We start from the raw sequence: 13889 nt of genomic DNA, 5'->3' as shown, positions 1-13889 counted from the left end.
AATACCTATCTATATTTTATGCCTTTATTCAGAATTCGCATGTTTGAAGACTGTTTTTGCAGTCCTTTCAAAAGACTTGTGAAATCTGGGCTCTTTAAAACGAAGAATTGCAATGCAGCGGGGTAATAAAGGAAGGGAAGCGGCCTGCTACTATTATCAAAATGAAGAAAGCTAGTGTATGACGGTATTCGAAAATCCGGAACTAAAAGATGCAATTCCTGGACACGGGACAAGACTAGTAATTCCTGGACAATCTCGGATTTCCCGGCCATCTGGCAGCCCTAGTCTTGGTACATAAAGGGCCTACGAAGGAACATGATGGGTTTTAATCAGTAAGAGTCTGACACTCCCTCACGCTGCTAACACACAGCTGATGATTTCCCATCACGAAAAAAAAATATGTCATAATGCAGGTACGGTAGACTGCACATCAGTGGTAACTGTCATGCACCTTAACTCAATAGTAATAAGTACGATTTTCCTATAAAACTGTTACCACTGACGTGAAGTTGACTGTACGTCACTCGCCTTCTTCTATGTCAAATTCGTAAGGTGGTCATGACCAATACGATCAGATACGAGTGAACTAACGAGGCGTTCGGGTTATTTGTGACATCTGTCCACGATTTTTGGTATTACAAAAAAATGGTCGGGTATAAGGGCGAAGACAGTATCGTTCCTAGTAACTCTGTGGGTTAGCAGCGGTGACGGAGTGTCAGACTTTTACGGACTAAAAATCAATCGTGTTCAATCTTAAGCCCGTTCTTCTTTCGAACAATCCCGCATCTTCTTTGCGACATCATCAACGATTTTTGGTATTAAAAAAATGGCTATGGCACCTCCGCTAGTCATTTTGTTCTCCGTGCCTGGCCTGCAGTGTAGCACAGCTCTTGACGAGCCACTCCACTTGTTGGCCCAAGTTGTGAGCTGTGGCGTTATACAATGGAAGTACAGGATTGGTTGGCCGCTGTATGGAAATTGGCTTGTATTCTGTTTAATTATAACTTGTAGAGGCAATTTTATGTGTTTATGTCTTTCCTGGTAAATATGGGACTTTTACTGATTGTTTCTGTAGCAATAGTTCTACCTAACTAGATTCAATTTCACCGAAAAAGTTAAGAAACAAAAGTTAATCGCAATTCAACATATTTAGGTCCAAGTTCAACAAAAGCATGAACGTAGATTTTATTAAACAAACTGTTTTTACGTACTTTTCTGTTCAATTGCAATTATCCCTTACTTTTACGTCTTTTTGTCTAATATAAATTAATTTTTCAGCATCTATTTATTTGTTATCGTTATCAGTTTGTTTTTTCTCCATTCTTGTCCCACTCCAGTAATTGTACGTAGTGTAGGTACCGTCGTCGTTAGATTCGTTACTTATATTCGCAGTTGCACTACACTTCATGCGTTCTACTGCTTGCACCACATTGTAACTTCTATAGAAGATTATACTCTTTCTTTATTTTTATTCTTAAGCTGGTCATTTCATTTTCTTTTCTTGAGTTGTTGTTACCATTATCTATATCTAGTAATATCATAAGAGGAAACATTTTAATGCAAAAACATTTATTTTGTTGCTACACTCTTCTTGAGTAATATAGATATTTAACCCGTTACGGGCAGTAGTTCCCACGGGATACGGGTAAAACCGCGGGGTAACAGCTAGCTACGTGTATATGTAGGTGATCAACTGATCACACTTAATATTGGCTTTCCTTAAGTAAGTACACGGAAATGTATTTAGTAAATCTGGCATGACAAAAATCTACTTTAAGAGTTGATCCAAAGCTCCTTAACATTCTTTCACAAGGATCATGAGAGTTGTCTACTTGTAAAAAAAATGCATTTCTCACAGAAAGATGGCGTCATAATAATACGAACATCAAGTGGCCACTTGTTGCATTTCAGTTTTAAACGGTTCTACTCAAGTGGCGTTTTTACCACTAATTGGGGTCGGCACTTAGACCATTCAACGATCTGGAACTGCCCTGAGCTTATGTCTATGCGAAAATGTCTTCCAATAATACGATTCCAGAATTCCAGTGATAGCTCGCTCATGCATTTTCGTTCACACATTTGGTTAACTTCAACCCCAACGAACTCACTCTGGGGTTGGTTGTAACCAAACCCAACATTTTGGTTAAGCTCGCCATTGCACATAAGCAGTCTGTTTTAAGAGTAGGTACCAAAATGTGTTTTACAGGTACATAGTGAGAGTACATAAGGGAGAATATAGCCAGGGTATATACCTGAGCTAGTGCAACTTGATGCCTTGATGCATAATACGAGTTTGAGCTACACTTTCATATATTCAGCAGAGACAAAGGCACGGCAATGCCGCCTCCAGTTAGTTGAATGATCTTAGGTTCGGTCATAACGCGGTGACATATTGTTTCAAACCATTTTTTTCATAAAATCCATGACATTGTCATCGGGTGCGCATTAAAAGGATCTTTAGCAATATAGTCTTTTGTTGGCGCCTATTTAGCAAGTTTTAAATTAATTTTTAAGGTTTTTTTGTTTTAAATCCTCTTCAAAAGGCCTTAGGCTGCAATAATTCATCAGGTTTCTATGGTTAATTTGATATCTTTTTATATTGGATTCTATCTAAAGCCCGGTCTAGTAGTTATCTACCTTAAAAGAATTTTCATATTATCTTGAGTTTCTTTATAAAATCCATTGATTTTTGACAGGCTTTTTTTAAAAATGTGATTTGATCACCACAGTCCTATACCTATAGGCTATCTTATACCCTATATATATAGGCTTGGTATATGACAAAAATCACTTTTTTCGCTATTGGCACTCTCAGCATATTATTTGGCACCATATTTTGTTTTTTATCAACATCTTCTACGGTTATGGAGCCCACACTCGAGTAATCTTGTTAAATGTGCTGCAAATGGCGATAAGTGGCTGTCATAGGCTTCAACATGGCTATGTTCGTGTACCAAACACAAATCACAGCTTCGTACTCAGATTGGGAAGTGAATAAATATGTTTTGAGGGATGCTTTGTAGCACACTTTCTTCTAATTTAGGAATTGGTAGATACTACCTAAAGTAGGTTTTGAACGTGGCGTGGGCCCACTTTTTCTATAACCACTATTTTCCATAACAGCGCTTTCGCAACAGCGGATTTACTGCTCGGTTTTTTAAAAGCGCGACATATCTATTGCGTTGCGGGCTACTAAAACTGTCGCGTAGTTTCACTTGTCATCGTTTTGACAAAATAGATGTCAATTGTTTTTTGTTATTGTATAAAATCAGCAAGTGTAAAAAGGGCTACAACAAATATTGAAGTAGCGCTACAGTAGACTACAATACCCTACACTGCTACCTACTTAGTACCCACAATGTAAAAGTAAATGAACCCCAGTCATTTGCAAAAAATAAAGTATATATCTAGGCTATTCATCTGTAAATAATAATAATGTACAGTACACAAACAAAATACTGTAGGTAAACAGAACACAAATATTCCTATTTCCTAAGAAGAATTGAAAAGCAATTTTTGTCAGGAATATTGCATGATTGAAATGCTTGAATATTGAATTCGTCACAGTCCGACCGAAGTTTTGAGAATTTCTCTTATTGTTTCATGATTCTTTGAAAGTTTAGACTGCTTTTATTAGATTACAACGAATTTGACCGATTTTAATTTCGGGTTTATGAAAATTATTAGGTATGGAAGTTTTCAGGTAGAATTAACAATTTTAAACATTATCCCGATTTTTTTTGTAAAATTCCTTTCTGATTTTCTGTTTTATTCATTTATGAGCCTTCCCAAAAAACTTCGAGTCGGCAATAGGTACTTAAAATACATGTTGAATCATCAAAAATACCTATTAAAACAAGGAAATCACGATTTATACCGGCAAAATTTAAACTAAGCGAATAAAATATATCTCCTACTGATATAAATCTAATGATTTTTATTGATTTATTAACACAAGTTGTCTATAAATCCTTGACAGAACAGTAGACATTCTAATTTGTTCCGATAAACACAACATGACCTACGGTTACATGCATTTAATTTATTTTACTCTATTATGACGTTGTACTTGTGTCATTGTTAATGTCATCATCCTCATCCTCCGAGCCTTTTTCCCAATCATGTTGGGGTCGGCTTCCAGTCATTGTTGTTGTCATTGTTAATGTATTAATTGAATTTATCATTGAATTGAATGCTAGTATAAATTGAAATGAAAATACTAATAATTTTAATATACATAATTGAGTGCACCATTTGATTATATTCGTTATTTGTGTTAAATGCATTTGATTAAGTTTCGTTATGTTAACTTTTCACTGTAATTTGTTTTTGGAATAAGATAAAGATATTTATTTTTGCAAATACGGGTTACAATGATGTTGTTACATAAGGGTAAAAATAGATCCGCCATATTTTACCAATTGGCATGCAATATAATTTTAATAAATCAAAAATTATTGAACATAGGATTAAGAAGAAGAACAAGGAAAAATATAATTAGGAATAATAAAGTCTTTTTCATTTATGAAATAATTGAATGCACTTCACTTTTTCACAATCCGGAATGGATAACTTGAAAGTAAATCTCTATGGTCTTCCGTCTGTCAGGCTTTTACGAAAAAACGTCGTCTCAAAATAGTTCAGATCTGTTTCAAAATAGTTTAGTGTCTAACATAGGACGTAGGCTACTTTTATCTTGGTGCGGGAAGTAGTTCCCTCGGAACGCGAATGGAACTTTGCGGGGTACAGCCAGTTCAGCGTATTCATATTTTTTTATTTTTCATACTACATTTTCTTACTAGGTACAAAATAATAACGCGCAGATACTATCAGTCATGCATGCCATATCCTAGACAGCAGTTTAACTCTATTATTTAATTTGTGTCGTAATCAGGTCAAGACGATGTTGTTGTACGTTTAATAGTCTCACGTGGCCCTGTTCTTCTCTCTTATCGGAATATGGTAATGTAAAATGTTTCATGGTAAGGGGGTGAAAAAAGGGTTTACTTTTCAATGCGCATCTGTGGTTAAAGTGATACTGTCTATGATGGTATACCTGATGTTGACTTAATATCATTCAGGAATAAATAAATCCCTAGTAGTGTCTGTTACCAGTCTATTAGAATTTCACAGATTTGCAAACATAAAGTATAAGAATTAGACAGACTAATATAATTTAACAGTTTTAGAGGTATTTTACGTGTCTTCTAAAGACTTCAACAAACGGTAAGCACATATATTTATCTTACATTTATCTTTTTGTTCCAGCTTAACCGTCGAAAACGAACTCAACCAGAAAACAGACAGGAGCTGAACGGCTACATCGCAAACTCGACAGTGTACGTCACTTCCATCAACGAGAACGGAGCTATCGAAAGCAAGCCGACCATCTCATCCCCGAAGGCCCAGCCAAAATCCCTCCAGGCCAAACCAGCCCCCGTCATAGCCAACGGCATAGACAAAAAGAAGGACATTATCAAAGAAGAAGAGAAAGTGGAACCAGAAAAACACGAAGTAGACACAAGTGAAAAAGTTAAAGTGGTTTGTGAAAGTGATAGTGGAGTGGTAGTTGATAGGGATATTAGTGACGCGTATAGTGTGGCCAGGGAGCACTTGAATAACGGCAGGAGTGAGAAGCTGATTGGGGAACAGCCTGATCACAGGATCAGGGCTACGGCTATAGTTGAGAATAATAAACTTGGACCTGGAGAGAACCGGTGAGTTTTAGATGGTAGTGACGTTGCATTAGATTTCTCTAGCTATACATATTTGTTGTTCGCGAGAACATGACAAATTAATTAAATAGAATATTGATAGCCGCAGACAGCAAGAATATTCGGTCGATCAGTTATCATCCTATCATATTTTTTAATTGATGTTGTTGGTTATTTAGCACATAAACATCCGAATCTGAATTTTGACATGAAATGCCTATATTCCACTGGCAATCTAAAATTATGTGACGGTATAGACTGAAAGAGCGGATTGGACAAAAGTCGCTGACCTATATTTTCAAAGGTCATTTGAAAATGAAAATAACTGCCCGGCGGAAGCAGTAAATACCTATTTACCCAAAGTTACTAAAAATCACAAAGAATTAGGTTTATAATAATTTTAAGCTCGTGAGGCGGATCTGTTTTTCCCAGTTTTTGTAACATTCATGCAATTACTTAAAAAATGTTCATGCCTCAATTTGATTGTCTTTTTTCGGTTTTATAATGATAACAGTTAAAAAATAAACTAATGATAGTGTTTTGAATCATTAGGCTTTAAACTCATAACTTGATTGTGGTAAGAAAGTAGGTTTTAGAAATGAGGTTGCATTTAAAATGGTAGGAAATCTAAGTTCAAACAGAGAATCAAACTAACCACATACAAATCAGCAGCCAAATATTTCGAACAACTAAATTCAACACAGAAAAAACTTAAAACAATGAAATTCCGCATTGCTACCAATGACAACACTTAGAAAGTGAAGGAGGTAGCAACATTGGCAGCTCCAAGGTCGAGACTGTCTCTATAAACTGAACATATATCACAAGTATCAGCTTACGGCTCTGGTAACGGTAAAGTTATCTTGATAATGCTCTTAATTTTGTAATGAGCTGTCCCTAGTGTGTCTTTGGTGTTCATTATTACGCGTGCAAGTTTTATGACTGAGAATTCGGGGGAGACTTGTGTTGCTTTAAATTATGCTGTGTAGTTTGATCTTCATATTTATATATCTTTCTCGAGTATGTCGCTATTTAAGTTGAAAAAAGATTCTGGTTATAGATCTTCTATAAGTACAGTATTTTAAACAATATTTTTTTCATCAACAATGACGATGCTTTTCATAAACATCTAATTAAGTTAAATATTTGTGTTCTTAATTTTAGTACTTTTGATTTTATTCCTATTTATTGATGTCTCGCTATATGGACAGATTTTAATGCAATATAATTTCCTGACCGTTTCTAGGAATATTTATTGCAATTCCGACATTAAATTGCTAATCCAATTCTATAGGACTTAATAATGTTATGTTTGATCCTTTTATGGGCTCAATCGATTAAACTATACATGCAATGAAAATTTATGCCAATCTAAGTATGGTGTCTATTTAATTAATATAATAAACAATCATAATAATTTTGTGCACGTATCTTCCGCGTTCGGTTTTGTAGATTGATAGTAGAAGTGGCCAAAGGAACAGTATAGGTGTGTACTACAACACACCAGACACAGAAGGAGTATTGTTAATATCGATTATGATTGGGTTCCTATCCTTAATTTGAGCTGGTTAATAAATGCAACGATGGCATTTATAGTGCCATTCTAAGTTTACAATATCATTCAGCAATACCTACCTCTTTTGTAAATAATAGCTTGCTGTTACCATCAGGGTGCATAATTGTGTCAAGATTTTTATATTTCCACCCTTTATGTACATTACGGAATGCAATAAAAAAATATGAATACCTACTTTGCCTGCTTCTGCTAGTGTACTTCTTCTGTGTACCATTCCTCCTTTTTACAATTGGTCGTATATCTTTACTCTTCTTGAAATAAAACCCCTGTTTTTATCCTTATTACAGGAAACTATACTGTTTAAGATTTTTATTACTGAGTACTTCATCGTCAATTGTAAATTATTCAAGTACGATTAAAACACATAGGTACTAACATAACATCTCAAGTTATCATCACATCATGACCACGCACTCTATTATCGCCTCTCTCTTCATTGCAATACTGTAAGAAATTGCTTGGCAATGTACCAGTATGTAGGTATTAAAGAATTTAATTGTCTTGGGCAATCCCTGACGCCATGTATGTTGACGTCATATATAGCAATTGTTCCACCATTGTTTTACTCATCGATTATTTGTTTGGATTGTAGAAAAAGTTAATTGAGTACGCAATTATTTTGTTTATATAAATGTTAGCTTGTATCTGTGTTTGTAGGTGGTGCTGCTGTCTAAAGTCCAATCTGTATTTTGTCTTTTACTAGTGTTTTGTGATCAACAGTTTCCTTGATTATAATTGATTTCACACAAGACTGGAAACTACTTGACGGTCCTGAACTTTGGCTTTAACTCTCTCGAAAGATCTATCTTTATTTATAACCGTATAGTCTTCTTTCATATTGATATCTCTATCAAATGCATATCAGCGATCATTCGCTTCATAGTTTTTGTATTACTCTGAAATGGCAACGAAAAATCAAAATATCATTCGTAACAAATACTTTACATTAAATGTCACAGTAGTTTTTAGAGACTACATCTAAACCTGTTACGGTTTCTTTAGTTTGTTCTCATTAGGCTTTTTTGTTCAAATTAGCGGTTTAATTAGTAATACCTAATCGCCAAAAAACAGCTGGTTTGAGGTTATTCAGTTAAATGTTACCTGCGTCCTTGCTCATGCATAACCTCGGGTAAGTCTTCATGTTGTTAATGATGGTACACAAAAAATTATAAGGTTAAGGTTTGTAGTTAGGGATGGCGTTTTTGGGCATTAAATTGCCATCTTCAAGGTAGCTTTTATATGAATATCGTCGTGATTGTCTTTTACCGTTTATGTATTTTATGCTTAATACCTGCCTTCAAGTTCAAGGTGAATTTTTATTTGCCTTATGTATGTTAATGAATGGCTGCACTGGCAAATGAAGCTAGTGTTCCTCAATTTTGTAGGACCCACAATTTCTACTTGCTTGGTTTGACATAATATTTGAGTTCAGATATCATAAACAATCATCTTCTTACGTTTAATTCAGACGCTGATGCAGTACATCTTCAATTAATTACATATCAGAAACTAAATCAAGTCATTCTCTCTACCAATCTTTATCTTGAACAAATACAAACTAGTTATCAACAGTATTTTTACCACCGTTCCTACTCACGGTATGTTTTTTCCCATCGTCTTTAGCTATGTAAATGTATGGTATACCGTAATTAGTGAAGATAAGATCTGTGATGCGCAAATCTGTCAGTATCGGCTGCGAGTACTTGTCGTTCGTGTTTGTGCTGGTTTTAAATTGACTGTTGGGTTCTGTATGTTTATTTTGATTAGTATATGGATAGTTATTATTATTGTACAAATGTAGTATGCAAGTTTTGTTAGATGGTTCTTTCATGTATTATGTTCATCATGCTTTTAGATAGGTGGCCAGATTATTTTTAAGAATTGTTACAGCTGAACTATCGGCTAACTCTAATTTAGTCCAATTATTTTAATCATTTACTTAAAGGGGGTTTTCTGACCATTCAAGAATTACAATCCTTATTTTTCAGTCTCATCGTCGCACTTCTACCGTTAACTAGTTGGTACTTACCTATTTTATATTATTATAATTGTTCGGGTTCCTCTGTTAAAACAATTCCTTGGATTTCTCACCACATCCAAGGAACTCCAGTCAACACGTAAATTTTCCTGTCCACTGATCGACGCAGACGCACCAGTTAGTGCCAATTGCGTATGAGACGCGTTATCTCCGCTGTCCGCTAGATGGCGTTGTTGACGTTTGTAGATCACGACGAGACGGTGGATGTAAGGTAATCTAGGTGGTGGCACTGAGCTGCTTGGAAATCAGAGCGTGGAACTTGAATTTGGAATTGCTAGATTTTAGACATTTATTTAAGTTCCTGAAATGATGTAAATTAATAGTGGATAGTAAAGACAGGAGAACTGAATTTTTGTTCAACAAATCTGATGCAAGAGATTGATATATGTTAATTATAATGTGTGATTGATTATAATGCGTGCCTTTGGTCGTTCTAAAGAAGATAAACTAATGATCATTTTAATAAATCTTAATTCTTCTGCGAAAACATCAAATAGATAGCTAGGTAACTACATGTTTAGGAAATATAGCTTAAAAATGGCATATATTCATCGAGAGACGAAAACCGTATTATACGTAATGACAAATCATTGTACCTACATATAAAATATATCTTAACGATGCACAGGTAGGTACACACAGATAGACATACCTATTCCTAAAAAAAATCCGCAACATATCTAAATGCAACTAGTACATTGGTCTCGGTCGAATCGTCATTGTTCCGCTTGGATTCTCCCCACCCTCATGCATGGTGCCTACCTTCATATAATGGATGGCTACTGTGCCTTCCCATGGACCCCATGAAGTGTGTAATGGTGGCACAATGGATGCTAGTTATTGGGGATATCAGTGGAGCTTATAATTTTTATGGTGATTTTGGATTTATGTAAAAATTTTATTTTTTACGTGGATTAGAAGGATCTTTATTTCCTTTAGTTTTCCTGTAATTATATTCATTAAATAATTTATTAAAATATTATTAATTAATAATTATTTTTGAATTTATTTTCCTGTCGGTAACCCACCTTTGAAAACTTACATAAGAATTGCAGGGTAAGTTTATTCAAGAACAACAAACTACACATTTTAGTCACAGCATCAAGAAAAACAAACCCATTCAAACATTGAAATTGTACTAATCCAAAACCGCAGTAACTGTTAGTTCATCACTACTCCACATTATGACCCATAGGGAAAATTCAAACTTTTCATCCGTTAGCGTAGCGTACTCACAATAGATAACCGACCTCAGCCTTGCGCGCGCGCACCCAGGTACATCACTTGATTCAGTCATTCGCCGGCACTTGCCGAAGCAACACTTGTCGTTAAACCTTTGTTAGGATAGGGTGCGTACCTGCCCCCACCTGTGAGCCCCTCCCGCCGCGCATGCGTCGCGTCCCGACTCCCACGCATCCCAGTATTTGTATTCGGAATTTTTTAGTGATACCCGCTTGACGCGAGTTTTTGTTACAATTCGAAGTGAATGTTTGGAATTTTTAGTGTTTTGTGTTGTGCTGTGATGTGCATTGTGTGTTCCTAGGATGCATTACAAACAGTTGTTTAAGAGGTAATGTTTTGATTCTGTTGTTTGTTAAGTGAGGGAATGTTGGATCAACTTATTATGAGGTCCCGAGGGCAAAGTTTTGAAGTCGTTAAGCGCAGCCTCGAGATCATTGTTTCTTCCTCGGATGGTAAACTGAACATAGATTATGTGGTAACTTGGTAACCGTTGGGTGAATGTCTGGAACATTCTAACTGTGCTGGATGTTGCTTGAGTATTTCTTTTAATCATTGTTGGCCGTTAACGGCTATGAGGTCTACGGAAATGAGCTTCTCAATATAATAATCAACTGCCTTCGACTTATAATTATGTCTGTTTTATAGACCTCAGGTAATTATAAGTATACCCAATAGACGGGAAGCTATGCCTTATTATTATGGCTGGCTTATATTTTGCAGCATTATAGTTTATCATGTAATATGGCTGAGAATCAAGATTTCATAGTTATCATATCCATTACCCATGAATTCCTTTAGTGTGTAGCAATGCTAGTTTACATTTATCTTTAACCGCACCCGTAACAATTATATGATTAATAGTATTTCCTTCCGAAGCTATTCAGGTCAGTATTCTAGGATCATTTCCTGAAATGTGATACAAGTAATTATTAAAGCTTAAGGCCATAGTACTATAATGACAACTGGTTATTCTCCCTGATTGCAGAAGTAATTCTCACGATAATCGCTATAGGATGTGGATTGAAAGTAGGTAATAAAATATTAACTTCAAAACATATGTTTTCTTAATCTGCTACAAACCTTCACAGTGGTAAGGTAACATAAAATAACTACCACCAATAATGTTTATGACTTCTAAGATTTAGAAACGGCAAACTTAATCCTCCCAAAAACTGCTAATCCTAAGACAATACAACTGAATCTAATTGTCCTAATTCTCGAAAACAAGAATATTATTGAAGAAATTACGAGGTATCGTGACTGCCAACAATTTGCACAGGTGTTAACTGAGGAACAAAATACAGAGTTACTTGTAACAGTAACTAGTGAACGAGACGATCCAGTTGTCTGTGAGAATGTGTTCGTACGCCGAGATGAAGCAAACACGTCTGACGACGTAGTTTTTGTTGATTTTGAGATACTATTTGCTGTCATACTTAATGTTAATTGGACAAATGTAGTCGATATGAATGGCTGCGTACACGAGATGTGAACGAAGATGTTTTTAAATTTAACTACGTAGATTGATGGTTTTAATTGCAAAACTTGGTCAATCACGTTAAATTAGCTGATGTGCCTATGCTACTGAGACAACTTATCAAGCTTAATTTCAGTTTTTGATGTAAGTGTCTTCAACGCAGTGCGAATCTAGAGCTTACATTTAAGTATTATTATCACTATAATAACTAACTTTTTACTTCTTCTATGATCGTTTATGTGTTCAATGCCGTGTCAATCACTAAGACACGAAACAGTTTAATATTTATAAACAGTATTTCTTCAGCATTCATAATTATACGTTACTAAGGTGTGATATTATAACTTGACGTGTAAATCGCACAAGTATTGGTATTTCCCAGTCCGTGTGAGCTGCGTCTAACGCTCGTGTCCCAGTTTTATAACAATCGCTAGTGAAATTATCTTCAGTAATAGTTGTAATTTTAATGGAATTATCTCTAATTGTTTCTCCATTAAATTCTTCTATTTCTTTATTTTACTGTCTGTCTTCATGTTTATAATTATCATCTTTTGAGTTTTGTTGTAAACCGTTTTACAGTTCATCAAATAGACTGTGTTTGTAGCAGTATCTAATACATCTTACAATAGTAATTTTATCATAATTTACAGAAAAGCCTACAACCCATCACTTTAATTCAAGTTCCCACCACAATTTAACTTCTAAAGCTTTAACTTTAAGTTATTTTAGTTGCGGAACTAACAAATTTTCCTCTATCATATTAAAATTGAGTCTAAAACTGCATCGATCAATTCGTTCACCACAATATTGAAAGTCAATTTATAGGTATGAAACTGGAACGCCGAAGATTTCAATGAATCGTGACGTGACTCCAGCTTGACGTTTAACGCGTGACGTCAAACCATTCTTATAAGTAAAGGCGCGGCTCCACCGCAGTGCACGCTGTGCACGGACACGCGGCGCATTTTAGCTGCGTGTATTCATTTGTTTGTCAACGTGGGTCTACGTTTCCACTGAATACACGAATATGACCCACGACTATGTATAGCGTGGCACGGCGCACGGGTAGACCCACGCTGACAGCGTTGAGCTACGTAACCGCTTACAACAACTGCTCTGCGATAACCGAGCTGTACATAGTCGTGGGTCTTATTCGAGTACTCCAGTGGAAACGTAGACCCACGTTGACAGCGTTGAGCTATGTAACCGCCTATTCGAGCAAGCCACGCGTGTATCAATGACGTCAATTCATGCGTAGCCTCTCCGTGGGTTGCAGTGGACACAACCACATACATTTTCTTACAAAGCGAAGCTTAATACACGTGCGTAGCCTCTCCGTGCACCGCGGTGGAGCCGCGCCTTTAGACGCGAAGTAAATATGACTTGTGGTTTATAAATAAGATTGGAAAATTATATGTCACCGCGGTTTTATGGGGAACTTGTGGGAATATGGAACATTTTTTAGACCTACTCATATTTAAAACAAACTATTACGTCGCATCCATAAGAGTTCATGACGGTTGTCATCTTTCTGTGGTGTCATTGGGGATATATCTACGTAAATATTTTATAATCAAATTTTGTATTCATAACATGGTTATTTTAGTTTACATATGAGATATTTAACTTCGTTTGAGCTGGTGATAAAATGCTAAATATATAAAGTCCAAAATAACGTTAAAACAGCTCAGTTTCATACATCCAGCTTGTGTCAAAATTTCTTAGAACCTCACCAACCCTCGGGCGCTTAAATTATTAATCCTTAGTGGAGTTCGTTTGTAACTTCTTATACGTACTTTATTTTTTGTAACTTTCCCAAGAAAGTGTGCATTAAGGACGGCT

At 35.7% G+C, this 13889-nt stretch overlaps 1 protein-coding gene across 4 annotated transcripts in view; it reads left to right on the top strand.

The window, feature by feature from the left end:
- Window positions 1-13889, top strand: part of LOC124636212 (protein PALS1) — a 136859-nt gene that overhangs the window by 16003 nt on the left and 106967 nt on the right. For all 4 annotated transcript variants that reach the window (XM_047172168.1, XM_047172167.1, XM_047172166.1 and 1 more), the window contains one exon: window positions 5269-5717. In XM_047172168.1, coding sequence (XP_047028124.1) covers window positions 5269-5717 — 449 coding nt within the window. The remainder of the gene's footprint in view (window positions 1-5268; window positions 5718-13889) is intronic.

The sequence above is a fragment of the Helicoverpa zea genome, chromosome 14, assembly GCF_022581195.2.
Source record: "Helicoverpa zea isolate HzStark_Cry1AcR chromosome 14, ilHelZeax1.1, whole genome shotgun sequence".
Classification (NCBI taxonomy): domain Eukaryota; kingdom Metazoa; phylum Arthropoda; class Insecta; order Lepidoptera; family Noctuidae; genus Helicoverpa; species Helicoverpa zea.
Note: the sequence above shows the minus strand (reverse complement) of the source record. Positions and strands in the feature narration are given on the sequence as shown.